Genomic DNA, 16,434 nt, shown 5'->3' on the forward strand with positions numbered 1-16,434 from the left:
CAGAGCTGAAAGTTGCTCTATTGCAATTTTTAAGTAGGATAATTGCTCCAAAAAGATTATCATGTGGTCTGTTCAGCAGCAAGGCTCAATGGGGACAGAATACAGTCAGTTATTTTACCATCAGCTCTACATAGACACCGTGGGGAATAAAACAACTAGGGCTGCAATCCTATGCACACTTACCAGAGAATGTTCCACTAGCCTCAGTGGGACTAACTTCAGAGTCCCATGTGTAGGATTAGTCTGCTGCAAGTTACACAGGAAGGAGGAATACACACAATGAACACAGCTATGCAATAATAAAGAGGCATTTATCACTACTATGGGCACCACTAAGGCATTACCATTTTCTTCTGAGTTGTAGTGTTTGCTACTCTGTATGTATCGTACAAGCACACATGGTTTCTTTTTCTGGCAGAAGCCATAGAATCATTACCATGGCAATGAGGTTGCTGCATTTTGACCTTACTGTGATAATGGAGCTATGAAATGAAATTTTCACCAAGTGTATGGGTATTTTCTCCAACTTCTGCAACTGTAATGAGGTGTGACTTTGTTGCATGCCATTTTCTTGGGCTCTATTCCAATTCCTGCTTTTTTCTGCCGAACTGTGTATCTTCTGCCAGAACACATACAAATATTTCTTATTTGAAGATATTAAGAGAGTGCTTTTCCTATAGTGGGCATAAGTATATTGCTTGTACCAAGGCAATGCTAGTTAATGTCTCTGCAATAATAGTGTTAGGAGTTGCATAATAGATTAATACTCCTTTAGGCCTACAGAAACTTATTTAGATGCAAACAAGAACACACACACTTCAGCTGGGATAAATGTAGAGAAGGCAGTTATTTCATTCTAAAGCATCATAATCCACCGCAAGTCATGCATTTTTAGGTCAATGAATGGAAGTAAATGAATGGTAGAAGTGGTTCATTTTGCTTGGGTTGTACTCATTACGCATCTGAAGAATATTGGTTATGAAGGCTGAAAATAAAAACATTATCTTTAAAAAGCAGACAGGTAAAACAATTTTCAAACCACATTTTAGTGCAATGTTGCAGGTTTTTAAAAACACCCCCCCTTTAGTTTTAAATGGTTTGTTCAAGTAAGAGTGTCTGGGTCTTTGATAACCATTTTGTGACTGTAGCACTTACTCATATGCCCTTAAAAAGCTTACCTAACTAGGAGAGTCAGAATTCCTTTTAAGCTGTATAAACTGTTCTTACAACCACCTACAACAATAGCTCTTAAACTTTGTTGCATTGTAGATCAGTATTGCCATTTGCTTTTGCTTTGTGGACCACCAGCACTACCCTACCTACACCAGCAGGTCATTGCTGGGCAGCTGCCAAGGTCCTGCTGTCAATTGCCAAAGTTATCTCTGTAATCCAGGGGTGCACAACCCAAATAACCCAGTGGGCCAGAACCACCCATGGACTTAGTGTGTGTGGGCAAAGGTCAATGTCCAGCATATTAATGATTATTAAATATAAAGGAAAGCATTGAAAATACTAATGACTGCAATTATTGGTTACCCACACCATGAGAAGAGGATGCTGCTAGCAACCCTCCTTCCTTTTTTCCAGCCCAGTGTTTCTCAACCACTGGTCCGTGGTCCGGTGCCGGTCCGCAAGGCATTGGGTACCGGTCCGTGAGGCATCACTAATAAACCCCCCCACCCCCAAAAATTCCGGGCTAGCAGGAGCCACCGGGAGCTTTCCGGAGCTCATTTCCAGGAAGCCCTCTTTTCTAGATAATGTTCATTTCACTTCCTCAAAATGAACATTATCCAGCAGTGAGGGCTGCCCGGGAATGAGAGCTGCCCAAAATTGTTTTTTGGGGGGTGCCTGGGGGTTTGGGTCAATCCCCTTACTAACGTCTGGTCCGGGAAACTGTGTACAAATAATGTACTGGTCCATGACTCCAAAAACATTGAGGAACACTGTTCCAGCCTTTCATGCACTTCCAAAGGTTAACTTGGGAAGGGGGCTCACCCCCCACTAGGACCATGGGGCAAAGGAGCATTTTGCACCTCACCTCGGATACCATAAAACTTCGGGCTACCCCTGGGGCCATGGTGGGAGAAATCCATCTCACCGCCCCCTTCGGTTTTTAAAGTCTGAAAGCATTTCACTGCAAAATTATGATTCGCTATGTAAACCACGCCGAGAGCATTTTTCTGTTGAAAAGTGTTATCCACGAATTCGCAGGAATGATTCTTCTTTATGGGGAAAAACACCACCACTTAAAGAGAAGCCCAAACTAGATGCGACACAGTCCTTCGTATTTTTCAGTCGATCGCACACACAGAACAAAGTGAAACTACAGAAGATTGTGAATTAAAACAGTTTTACTATTTTACACAAATCATTAAGAAAACATCGCCAGTCCAAGAGCAAGTCGAACTAAACTCTACACAGCTCAGCTCACCTCTCACACTAGTTCTCAGTCTCAGAACAGAGGCCGTAGTGCCCTACAGACTAGCATAGCCTCCGGCTCCCACAATGCAACGGAGTGAGCTAGATACTCCCTCAAACGCGAGCAGAACTGCATGCCGGGACGAGAAGTCTTCTCTTCAGGCTTCTAACGCTCTGCTTATTAACCGTCCCGCTCGCGCTGGCTTTACGCCATGTGCGTCTTGACGTTTCACGAGGCGCTCCGCCCTCGGCATCACGGGAAGCCAATCGTAGGTGGCGAAGTAGCGACGTTGCCGCGGCTCTTCGCGCGAGGGCCTCCTTGAACTCTGACCTCGGGGCCGAGCGCGAGGAAACAGACGGTGGGAGCTTGGGCCCTTCTCTGTTCCTCCAGCCTCCTGGGCGAGAGACCGCTCCCAGCCCTCTCCCTCCGCCCCCGCCCGCCCCTTCCTCTCTTCCCGCTCGAGTCTCCGGCGCCGGCGATGAGACTGACCTCCACACAGCGCGCGCGCTAATCCTCCTTCACTCTCCGCCGCCCCCGCCTTGGGGAAAAGGACCGCGCGGAACCGCCGCTGCGCTCCCTCGCCCCACCGAGCCCCCCGCCCCTTCCCCGCACGCCGCGCTGGGCGACGTGGAGCCGGCGAGACGCGCCCCCCACCGGGACCATCTCCAACATGGCGAGTGCCTCGTACCACATCTCCAACCTGCTGGAGAAAATGACGTCGAGTGACAAGGACTTCAGGTAAGAGGCAGGGGCCGGTACTGTCGCGGCGCCCCCCCCCCTCGACCCAGGGCCTCGGAGACCCCACGTCCCATCCCCTGGGGCTGGGCTTGCCCCGGGCGGGCCGCCGCAGCAGCTGCTGCTCCCTCAGTGTCTCCTGCCCCACCCAACCTGCTCCCGGCCTGGGCGAGGCCCGTCGGGCAAGAGGACTGCAGGCCCAGTTCCTGGGCTTGGTGCTCCTCCCGAGCTTCGTGGAGAGGTGATGTCGGGCCCTAGCGCGGCGTTGGTGGTGGTGTCTTCCAAGTTTGCGCTTTTTCTCTCGCTTCTCCCTCGACTGCGTGCTCTGCGTTCTCTCTTAAATACTCGGCAGTTTGTTGGTGTGCAGCGGACTCTTCCTTTATTCTAAACAAACTCCTCAGTGATTAATTTTGGCGCCACTACCGGCTTATCTGTGTATTTATTGTAAACCCTAAGTGAATAGGCTGAGGACGCAAAATGCACTAAAGGAGGGGGCGGGGGTGTTGGAGATCACTGCATCTACTCCCTGTCATTTCATGCTACCTTTTCTTTAAGGGAACAACATTGCCCCCGTACTATCGGATTTCTCATATGGCCGCAGTGGAAGTTTGCATAGGTAGATGTTATGTTCAGTCGATATTTTGTTTGATCTGGGTTTGGGTAGCCTGTGTTAATATCTCCGATATTGATTATCTCTCACACTGATTTTTCATTTGACACGAAAAAGGTGACTTAAGTAGCATGGTCGTAAGGATTAATGGAATATGTTTAGATGTCTAATGAGTTGGGTGAACAGTAATGGCAAAGCATTTTTACTTGGAAAGAACTCATTGGGACAAATATCTGTGATCAAGCTGTAAATGAAATGGCATTACAAAAGTTCATTTTATCTCCTCCTTAGTGTTTTGGATTGGATAGCTTGTTATATATTCTAATGGAGAAAATGCTGTAGATAGCTTTTCTGATCTAGAACAAATGTTTCCTTTTATTCAGCTTCATCAACCAAAACAAACGTGTCAAAATGGTTTTCATTTGCATTTTTATCCACAAATAGGCCTATAAGTGCATTGCATTCAATCATACTATGATCTTCTATAGAGATATATAGTGACTATTTAGGAACATTATATTGGCTAATATTTTGTAATATTATAGCATTTAGTATAATTTGTAACAAAGGAGATGTTAAAATTGGCTTCAGCTTTTTCTTGAGTTTTCAATCAATCAAATTCAATCAAGTATGACTTCATGGAAGTTATATGTAAAACAAATGCTTCTTCATATATAACCTTACACAGAACACACATGATTGTTAAATGTAGTAGTCTTACACATGAACAGACAGCAAGGTACGTGCACAGGGGCATAGCAAGGTTGGAGGGGGCCCAGAGACAAGATTTTAAAATGGGCCCCTCACTGATATACACACACAAACACACTTCACAATATATCGTGCACTCACACTCACATCCCCATTATGAATACGGTGAATATCTACAGTAGTTCACATTGAATCCTTACTCTCTGCTCCTGCCGATCTCCAAGAGACTCAACATAATTCATAGGGAGTGCAACATGGGCGGGTGGGGAGTCATGTGATGTGCCTCTGGGGGGCCCCTCGAGGCTCTGGGGCCCCAAGACGACTGCCTCACCTTGCCTAATGGTAGTTACGCCCCTGTACGTGCATGTTACCTACTATTTCCTGATATGAATGTGGGCTGTACATAGTAGTTTGTCATGTTTCTTGCAAATCTAAATAGAGTAATGCAGAAATGTGAATCTTTTCCTGGCTAGCATTAACCATGTTTAAGGATGGCAAGTGTGAGATCAGGGTTGATAAAAATCAATGATTTTTTAAAATTTAAGTTGGATTTTTTGGTCAGATTTTAATTTAAAAAGCAATTTAAAAAAACTAGGTCAAAGAGATCATCATGAATATTAATAATAATTCCAAATTATATTGTGTGAACTTGTTAATAGCAGTCTATGGAATTGAGAGATAACAGATCTGATCAATCCTATACTTCAGGTGTTGTACATGCAGCACATGCACACACTGTTAAGCCCTTGCCCCACTCTTTCTTTCTCTAAAAGTGTAAAGACATTAGGCCCCTTCACACGTTATGTTAAACACGCATACGAGTATATAGTGTACACACAGGTACAGATCTTACACAGACAGTTATTCACATGTTATGTTGAATGCAGGTACAGCAGTATACTTCCTATCTGTCCCATGAATTTGAAGGGCGTGCATCACTTACAAGTTCACTTGTAAAATGAACCCAGGTACAGTCATTCATACAAACACATGTATGGGTATACAGACATCTGTACACTCATACAGCATAACGTCTGAATTGGGCTATAGAAGCTGCTCTTCAGATTCTTGCCTGAAATGGAAAGGGTTTTCAGAGAGTCCTTAATGTCCTCTGATCCTCGCCAGTAAGAGGAAGAGTTCAAGCAGCAAATGCATAAGCCACAAGGCTTGCTTCTTGCACCTCTCACCTTGAAAAATACAAGGAGTTGTTTGGGGAAATGGTATCGCCTTGCTCCTCTTTTCATGTACACAGTGTAGGGCAGAACAATAAACATGAAAGAAGAGTACTGGAAAAGGAACATAGAAGACTAGTGCAGATATGGAGAGATCAGAATGACACTATGCTAGATCAGAGCATATCATGCACAGAGCAGTCCCTTCCCTCTTTTGTACAAGTTCCTATCCCCTTTAATTTCTGAAGTTAATCATGGGAACATAGGAAGCTGTCATACACCAAGTCAGTCCATTGGTCCATCTCACTCAGTATTGTCTTCACAGACTGGCAACAGCTCCCCCAAGGTAGGAGGCAGGAGTGTGTCTCTCAGCCCTATCTTGGAGATGCCAGGGAGGGAACTTGGAACTTTCTGCTTGCAAGCATGCCAATGCCCTTTCCAGAGTGGCTTCATTCCCTAAGGGAAATATCTTACAGTGTTCACATGTAGTTCCCCATTCATATGCAACCGGGGCAGACCCTGCTTAGCAAAGGAAACAATTCATGCATGCAACCAGTGTTCACTGCTATTGGAGCAGATATAAAGCTGTCCCATGGCTAGCTCTAAAATGGGAAGAGAGGGATGAATGATTCAGAATATTACATCTGCAACATGTCAGAATTGCAAACCAATTACTAGCTCTGGCTCTAGTGTGAGGGCTTAAAAGGAAAACTGAAAACATGCAAACAATTTGAGAAGTCAGTTAAATATGTTGGACAGAGTGCTTGACAGCTAGACTAATGCTTTGTTGGCACTACAGGGGAGGAGTGATTTTTGCCCATCTCCCCTTCCCTCTGAAACCCACTGGGCCTCCTGAAGATGAAATTCTCAGGGACATATTTTTGGGAGGTAGAGTGGACTTCAAATGGAAATCAGCTAATGTTGCCCCTTTCCCATACTGTCAGCACAGCATCATTTATTTGTTTGTCATATTTGTGGACCACCTGATAAATGTATCTCTAGATGGCATACATTGCTTAAAAATACAGCAACATTGGAACAAAAACTGAAAATGTTTGAGTTTAAAGCTTTTTAAAAACACCTATTTTAAAAACGTCTGTTTTTAACTGAAAACAGGTGTCTTTTGGCTTTTTAAAGACACGTAGAGTAGGGATGTGCACGGAATCGCGGTAGGGAGGCTCGAAGGCAGCAGGAGTGCTGCTTTAAGAGTGAGGCAGGGTGCACTTACCCCTCCCGCCACTTTCCCCCACTGGTGTCCAATTTTTAAAAAGCTCATCAGAGCGGCAGTGTACCTCCCTGCCGCCCTGTTGTCTGGAAGTCTCCAACATGGCTGCATGTGCCAGCGCATCAGAGACTTCCAGTCATATTGGCAACGCGATGGGCTTGGATTAAAACAGACGCTGAGGTGGGGGAAGCAGCAGGAGGGGTAAGTGCACCCTCCCCCGCTCTTAAGATTAGACACCCCCTGCCATTTGTTTGAACCAGTTCGGAGGCCCATAAAGGGCCTCCGAACCAGTTCCATGCACATCCCTAACCTAGAGATGGAGAAGCTCTTGTTTTGACAGAGAGTGCATTCCAAAGCCCTGGGCAACCATAGAGAAGACCAGGTCCTGATTAGTCTGGATGTTAGACAGCAACAGCATGTTAAGGCATGCCAAATGTCGGTGAAGTTCCTGCAACAGGCCCATATGTATTTGCATGAGTGGGTCCCACATGATGGATGAAAGATTAGATCAGTATGAAAATACATTTTGTAACTATGGCTGACATCTTCTCTTAAGTGCACATGAGGTGGCTCTGTGGGAGCACGCTTGGAGCCCATACACAACTCGCCCAGTCTTTGTGCACACATGCTGTTGCACTGTGGGGCTAGGACTATTGAGCATTGCTCGCATTTCAGAAGCGCCCTGTAAGACCAGAAATATGTAACTGAAGGTCAGCGACATGCTTCCAATCTTACAGAGTGCTTCTGGAGCACAAGCAACACTCTTATTCCTTTTGTGCAACACTCTGAAGTCTTATTCCCCCTTATGTTAGGAGGACTGGAACTGGTGGCCCAGTCTGTGTGCGCCCCTGCAGAATCAGTGTTCATTAGGTTGGGGTACAAATATAACACTCCCAAATCTTTAACTGGTTTAAGTGATCATGGAGTTTTCTCACTTCATCCTCTTCCTGGCAAAAATTCCCTCAATCCTTCACGGGGTTGATTGGATTTAAATAAAATTGATTTAAATCATGATTTAAATAGCTTCACAGAAGGATTCAATTTTAATTATTTAAATAACAATTTAAATCACTAGTCAGGAAGATTCTATTTAATCAGCATTTTCTAGTAAAAGTACATTCTTGTTGCCTAACATAACCTTAATACGTATTCAGAAATGTGGTTTTCATTTTAGAAAGTAGGTGCATACTATAATAGGTACATACTGCTCATAACTGCTTCATTTGGCCAACCAGGCTTTGCATTTCTTTTGTTGCACTGTTTGCATTTCGCACACATGCCTGTCTTATCCACAGGTACAGGAACTTCAGTAGAATATTGCCAAATGGTGTCTCTTTTATGGCCTGCTTCCATGATAGGTGTTTTCCTTCGACAATGGAGGATACACTCCGAAACCCATTTCGGTTCACTTTTGGTTTCACTTTCTATTCCCCTCCCTCCTCATCCTATGCATTTTTATCCAGACTCCTCCTCCTCCTCATTCAGATCTACTTCAAATCCTCTGATTTATTCATTCATTGGCTACCTTTAACCTGATTCAGATATTATTCTGTATAATGTCTGTACACTTGAACACATTTTTATGTGAATGACTGTACCTGTGTTCATTTTAAAAGTGAGCCTTGATACAGGCTCTTCAAATGCATGGTACAGATAGTAAGTGTACTTTCATACCTGCATTCAACATAACATGTGAACGACTATACCTGTGTACAGATCTGTAGCTGCGTACACTCGTCGTATGAGTGTGAATGGGCCTAATACCTTTACAGTTTCAGAGAAATAAGGGGGAAGGACGGCTTGACTGTGTGCCCGTGTGCTGCATGTATACCACCTGCAGAATAGGATTGATCTAGGGCCTGATTTAACGCTCTTCCCTCAGCACTATTGGAAGGTAGATTCCATCATATGCCTATTTTCCAACGCTGATATCCATGTGATTCAGTTGAGATTGAGTCAGTACCTCATGTCTTCTTTCAATGTTGATTTTATTGTGACAAGGTTTATCTGATTTTACCAATATTAATGAAATTTCCAGGACGTTCAGATGATTTTATGTTAATTTTCTTTTAAATAATAAAGATTCTTTTGTTGTTTATAAAGTGGCCAAATTTGTTGTTTAGCTTCTTGTAAGTTAGTAGCTTTTGTTTAGGTTATTTAGAGTTGTATTTTTATTTTGTACTAATGTATTTTCTCCCCTTCCTTGTTCTGTTTTGCTGTTTTCTGACCATAATAAAGACTGGCTGACTGACAGAATATAATTGCTCAGCTCTGTTATATCTCGTCCCCATATACTGTTGTTAATATGTTCATATAATATAATTAGAAGTTACGATTAGCATTTATGATATCTTTGACTTAGGTTCTTTTTTATGAATTGTGTTTTTAAAAAGTTAAAATCAATTTAAACTTTAAAAAATCTGATTTAAATAAAAAAATGATTGATTTTTTGATTTTTTAAATAATTGATTTTTATCAACCCTGCTAACTGTACTGCTTCCCACTTCATCAATACATGTCTGACTGAAATGGGGGTTCCAATCTTTGCTTTGTATTATGAATGCAGAACCAGTGGGAAGTACTACACATCCCTGATACACAGTCCAGCCTTGGAATTGACTATTTGAATAGCTGAAGTGCAAACTGCATCTGCCTACCTTCCACTGTTAGACTCCTACCACTGGATGTGTTTCATTTCCTGGTCCATAGAAAAAGAGTGTAATGCTATGTAGCTGTCCTCTTTTAAGGATTAAGTAAACCCTCTTGAGCCACCTAATGGCACAAGGGGGAAATGACTTGATTATCAAGCCAGAGGTTGCCAGTTCAAATCCCTGCTTGATGCTGTTCATATGATAAGATCTTTATAACATAAAGATGCTGTTCATATGATAGCTCCTACTATTAAAAAAAAGAATTACAACATTTTTATAAAAAGTGGCTGGTATGCAATCTGTGATTTACTTGTAACCATGTTTTTTCAAGTCTGAGTATTCAGGAAAAATACGTTACTGTCAATTATGATACTTGGGGATGAGAATATTTGGCTTTATTTGCCATTCAGTGTTAAAATTTATTTCAGGATGAATAGTAGAAATTGATAGAGTACAAACTGAATTGACTGGTTTTTTGCATAGGTTTATGGCAACAAATGATTTGATGACTGAACTACAAAAAGATTCTATCAAGTTGGATGATGATAGTGAAAGAAAAGTTGTGAAAATGATTCTGAAGTTGCTGGAAGATAAGAATGGTGAAGTGCAAAATCTCGCAGTCAAATGGTATGTATGTTTCTGTGACTAGAGTTTGCAATACTTATACACTGACTTGATTTTATAATAAGGACAAAAGAATTGTCTTGTAGGATCTGAGTAGAGGTCCATCTAGTCCTGCGTTCTCTCTTCAGAAATGCCAAGCCTTATACTGCTGAGAGAGAGCACAAGAGAGAACGTGCAGTGGGGTAGATGCTCATCAGATCATGATGCTTACTGATGTAATGCTACTTGTAATAATCTTTTATTTAATATTTAGTGTGCATATAATCAAATAGTTCTGAAATTTAAATATTCCTTTATCTCAGATGTGAAGATGCAGCCATCTTGAAGTTATCTAATAAAATGCCAGGATTTATTCACTTTTTGAGAATAAATATTTAGGTTTGACTCTTCCAATAGTTAATTTTTGCATATTACTTGCCCAGTCTCTCCAAGGACTGAATTTATTAAGTTTTTCTTCTTCATGGAGAAAAATATTTAAAATGGATGCCAAAGGGGAAATATCCGGACTAATTCTATTCATGTATTTGTCCCAAACATTTAACAAGCTGTTTCTAATTGCATGGGATTTTATTTCTTGATTATCTCTTCTTGCCTTAGTCCATAGGAATTTGTGTAAAGCATCCGATAAATCTGATCCCGCCATTTCATAGTTGGACCATATATATGGTGCTCTGATCCACTCTGAGATCCTACTTGTTGTGAATCAATATTTAATGATTTGGTTACTTAACAAAATTCTTGCTCTGTATTTGATACATATGAATGTTACCTGAGTTCCCTGTGTTGCAACTATATTCATTTCAAAATAAGGAGCACAGCATACCTTAACACATTTGTATTACACTCATTTGGATTTTTTTTTAAAAGTATGAATAATTTTGACTGCAAAATGTTATTTACCCAAATCAGTCTATTTTTGTGTCCTCTAATATTTATTTATTTATTTATCACATTTGTACAGCTCCCCAAACTTTCATCTCTGGGCGATTAACAATAGCATAAAACAAGTTAAAATATATACAAAAACTTAAAACAATTTAACAATTTAAAAATCATCCACAAATTAAAACCTTAAAATTTTAAAGAACTGAAAAAGCTTGGGTGAAGAGGTGGGTTTTTAAATGCTTTTAATATGCAGTTTATAAGAAATATATTGCATATTACTTATGAATGGTGAATACAAGCAGAATTTATTTAGGAGTCTATCTATCCCTTCTATAGGTAAAGAAAGTGGCAGTAACAGCTTAACATTGTCTTTAAAAATATATATATATTTGTAAAGCACAACATTTCAAGTTTTAAATACTCCTGCCCCTAAGAAAAACTTGGTTGATTGCCCTCTTGACTTGTAGCTTTGGGTATTCTGTCAAAAGTGGCCATGTCTTTTCAGCTCATAAAGGGCAAGATGCTTCTCTTGACTTGACTTAGCATTTAATTTTTTTAAAGAATGAGACTAGTGTTTGATTTCTTCATAAATGAATGGTTGAGAAATTGCCTCTGGGTTTTGCTTTCATGTAAAGGTACATGTCTGACATGCCTTGATGCTTATTTTACCTTTGTTTCTTGGTGAGGTTTCTGTAGTTCACTTTGATATTTCTAATGACTCTTTAAAAATGGTTAAGAAAATGTAGACATCTTCTAAACTAAACTGTTCTTTTTTGGTTGTGTACTTGTGAGCATTCTAGGCTTGTGGATATCCTTGTTTGCTAGGCATATTAACCCACATTTTCTAGTGACGTGGTTGAGAAAATTACCTTGCATTTTAGTTGTGTTATTTTAAAGGGATGTTGCCTTTATTATTATATCATTATATCCTTATCTAGTTTTATCTATATGTATTTGTACTGAGCATGCTTTCTCTTGAGTTCATGTGTTTTGCCTGTGTGTCTCAACATTGTGAGGTAAAAGTTTCATTCAAGTATGGCCATAGATATACAGTGGTCCCTCTACTTACGAAATTAATCCGTTCCGAATGCATATTTGTAAGTCAAAAAGTTCGTAAGTCGAAAAGCGGTTTCCCATAGGAATGCATTGGGAACGGATTAATGCGTTCCGGAGCCTATAAAAAAGACCCAGACCCCCAGTAAGGCTTGCAAACTGCACAGGAACATTTCTTTTCAAGAATAAACAGGCAGTAAACAGGCAGGCAAGTCAAGGAAACCGCATGTAAAATTCGTAAGTCGAAAAAACCGCATCTAAAACCGGATCTAAAACTGCCATTTGTAACTCAAAAAATACTTATGTCGAGTAGTTCGTAAGTCGAGGGACCACTGTAAAGCTTGTTTACGGTACTGACAGACTGTTGTAAATGCCACTTACTTCTGCCTTATCACTGTGCTTACAGATATCTCATTTTCCCTTCTGAAATAGTGGATGTGTGACAAGATTTCTTTAGTTTAATCTAGTTTGCAGAAGTTCTTCGACGTGGTCTCTGTGCTTTACACGAATGGGCTTTGCGCCTATTCGTGTAGGAGCACAGATGACCACTAGAAGAACTCAAGTCACAGGTAAGCAACCTGTTGTTCTTCGACGTGGTCTCTGTGCTTTACACAAATAGGTGCAAAGCCCATTCATGTAAGAGCACAGATGACCACTAGAAGAACTCGTTACTGGTAAGCAACCTGTCATTTCCTCCACTAATACTGTAGCATATATTTCAGGAGAACTGATGAGTCTGTTTCTTCAGCAGATATAGTCTATGTTGTAGGAAGCGACAGCTACTGATTTGATAATTTAAGGTTATTAAAATAATATATTTAACAGTTTTGATAAAACCTTTTTCTAATTTATTTTTTCATCACCGATTTCTTTTGAATTTTTTTTTTAGATCTAAAATGTACCTCTACAGAAGTTAGTATCCACTTTCTGTCTGACACCTCTCATATGGTCATCAGAATGAATATTATTTCTTAGTTGAATTTAAAAGCAGTGGGTTGGACTGATTAAACTATGGTTTAGCATTACTACCATGAGCCTTGAGCTTTTGGTCCCTACTCCCCTTTGCATGTGAAGGGAGGAAAACTGCAGCTTCTGTCTGTAGTTTAAAACTGTAATTTATTGTTGTACACCAACCTAGAAACTCATGAATTGCTTTAACCATAGTTTTTGAACAAGTGAGGATATCATATTAGGATTTGATATCCTGCCTTGTTCATAAAAATTTGTTAAAACAAGCTGGGATTTGCTGGGTTTGGGCGCATCAACAAACTGCCTTGTTATAAGCCATGAACAGTAGCAGCAGATTTCTTCCTCCTTGTGTACAAATCCAAAACCCATGCTAGCAGTTATGCTAGTCATAGCTTCATTATGGTTTAATGTTATATCTGAACTTGGATACTGTGATTGAATCTGAAATTCATTCAAACTGCCTGATTATAGAGAAATAATATGTATATATTTCAGGTAGTGGTTTATATAGTGCTAACTATGTTAATAATTGTCTATGGAGAAATCCTTTACTCTGGCTATGTATGTGAAATATCTAAAGTATGAAGCTGCCTTTTTGTTCAGAGGGTTGGTCTGTTTAGCTGAGTATTGTCTACTATGCTGACCAGAGTTTCCCCTAAGCCTCAGGTGGAGGTCTTTCATAACCCTAGCAGGATCCCTAGCTCTTTTAACTGGGAATGCTGGGTATTGAAGGATATGTTTTGGCATTGACCTATTGCCTGTTCATGTTTGTTGTGGCATGGGTGAATGAGCATTATCTTAGCTATGTGATAAGTTACAGCACATTTAAATTTCTACCTTTAATCTTATACGGTGTCATGGTCTACTGTAAGAGATAACAAGGGGAGAAAGTGTTGGAACGCCACCCTGCCACAGTTGATTTAATAGGTTTTAAAGAAAATCAGAAGATTTTTTCCCCTTTAATATTTATAATCAAAGTTTTAAGAAGCTCATCTATAGTAGAGGAGCCATTGAGGGGTCATCTTGCATTTGAAGAATTTCTTCTGTGTCTTCTGTTAAAATCAAACATTTGTCTTAAAGAGGAAATGACTTCTCAACCAGCTCATAGCATTTTCTCAGTAGCAACAGTTGAAACAACTGGAAAATGCATCTAATTTGTGACAGTTTTATCGGCTAAGCATAGTCTACAAAATATGGAAAGTAAACATATACACTGAATTAGTACAGAATAGAATGAAACATATATCCAAATATACTGTTGTCCTTACTGATGAAAAATATGTTAAGGGCTAAGTTATATTTAAATTAGTTACATTGAATGTTATATTTAATATACATTTTATATTAAATTTGTTTCTTATTAAACCTTAGTTTGACAGCTCTAACCACTTGATTCTTGGTTGTAAATTAGATTTTTGATGAAGAGGTTAGTATATGTGCATACGATAGCATAGCTTTGAAAATGGGCAGTTTTGCCAATTAAACAATATGTAGAAACAACTAGATTATCATAGAAAAAATATATGCATACAATCCAGTGTGAAGTTGAGTGAAGCCCATTGATTGAAATAGTCTTAAACATGACTAACCCTATGTTAGACTTTAGCTTTAACTTTACTTGTAAATACAGTTGAGTTAAACAGGCTATAGCTGTGAACATTTTAGATGTGACTGATTCATTTTTTAAACTTCAGTGAATATTGTTTGGGTTTTGTTACAGCCTCGGGCCCTTGGTGAGTAAGGTGAAAGAATACCAAGTGGAGACAATTGTAGATACCCTCTGTACTAACATGCTTTCTGATAAAGAGCAGCTGCGTGATATTTCAAGCATTGGCCTTAAAACAGTCATTGGAGAACTTCCTCCTGCTTCCAGTGGTAATTTTTTCCTCTTACTTCTCTGTATTCCCCCAAAGCAACTTGTCCTCTCCGTAGTGCTGGAGTGGTTTATCTTTCTTTTTGAAAATGTTTTTCACTACATTAGCAATTTCAAACAGCACTTGGAACCACTGAGAAGAATGATCCCAGCAGCTGGTTGCTGCTGACTGCCTTTTTTGGTGGTGGGGGTCTAGAATGAGGCACGAAATGACCCATGGTCATGTCTTGCCTCATTATTGACTTTTTAAAAAAATGGTGACTGACAGCATCCAAATGTGGGATCATTCTTCTCGGCACTTGCAGATGCTGCCTGCAGGTGCTGCTATGGCAAAAGGGTTTTTGGGAATAAGACCTTGCCCTCCAGCATCACTTGTCCCCATTGACAACCTAAAATTTTCTTGGGGCAATATTGCTATATTCAATTATTTCTCCTTCAGTTAGATTTTGACTAATGAACTTGGGTTTGGATAAAGTTCTAGCTGAGATTTCCATGAGTTGGAGATTACTTGTTTTTCTGCTGTCTAACTTAAAACTGATGGGTTGGGGAAACTGTCATTCTTGCTGTTAAGTGTCCTGTTGCTGAAAATATCTAGCTGGGGTATTTGTGTAGTTGAAGAGAGGAAGCAAGAAGAGTTCAAGAACTAAAGCCGGGGGACCAACATTATTGGTTCCTAACTGAGATTTCATGTTTCTTAGATTAGTCTCTAAGATTTCATAGTGGTTGACACCACTATGTTGTACAACATGAACCAGAATTTCTGCTGAAAGTATGCCGACTGTGCTTATCATAAAAGTAAAGTTGTGCTGTCGAGTCGGTGTCGACTCCTGGCAACCACATAACACAGCTTAATTTTCCTGGTAATGTCTGCCTGCATCATGTAGCATAATTGTCATTTTTACTATGTGACATTTGTAGCAGGAAGAACAATCTATAGTACTCTAGTAGACCTGTGGTGCCTTGAGTTTTGCACCACATCACACTCTGAACCACCTTCAGATAGATATTTTACATGCCCTTTTGTCTCATCCTGTTCCTATTCTCCTGCTTGCCTGCTCTGTTAATGCTACATATTGATCTAACCAGTAATTACATCAATGTCATTCGTGTTGATGACTTTGTTACACAGACTTGGGGTGCAGTACCTGTTGGGGTTAATAGTGGAACGCCTACTAATTTGAATGGTGTATTATACCATTTAGCTGGATTATGAACATCTGCCTTAAAGAAAAATCTTGTTTTTAATATCAAAATGCTTGTAACTGTTCCTTCAAAAAGGTGAAAATGATGGAAAGAATAATAGAATTTTAGAGTTGGAGATCTTCTAGTCCAACCTCCTGCTGAGCACAGGAAACAATAAGGAATTTGACATCAAAATTGGAAAAAACCCCTATAACTCAGCATGGTTCCTAATCTAATTTTGTTAATGGCTTTCAGTTCAGGTTTAAGATCTTGCATGCCAATTGGCTAGTGAATATCTGATACTGCCACAAAGTACTGCTTTTGT

General features: G+C 40.2%; 1 protein-coding gene across 1 annotated transcript in view; it reads left to right on the forward strand.

The window, feature by feature from the left end:
* The first annotated feature begins 2,763 nt into the window (after positions 1-2,763).
* Positions 2,764-16,434, forward strand: part of CAND1 (cullin associated and neddylation dissociated 1) — a 46,340-nt gene continuing 32,669 nt past the window's right edge. Inside the window, exons 1-3 of the mRNA XM_053255047.1 lie at positions 2,764-3,157; positions 10,007-10,150; positions 14,775-14,929. Coding sequence (XP_053111022.1) covers positions 3,090-3,157; positions 10,007-10,150; positions 14,775-14,929 — 367 coding nt within the window. The 5' untranslated portion in view covers positions 2,764-3,089. The remainder of the gene's footprint in view (positions 3,158-10,006; positions 10,151-14,774; positions 14,930-16,434) is intronic.

Source organism: Hemicordylus capensis, chromosome 5 (assembly GCF_027244095.1).
Source record: "Hemicordylus capensis ecotype Gifberg chromosome 5, rHemCap1.1.pri, whole genome shotgun sequence".
Taxonomy (NCBI): domain Eukaryota; kingdom Metazoa; phylum Chordata; class Lepidosauria; order Squamata; family Cordylidae; genus Hemicordylus; species Hemicordylus capensis.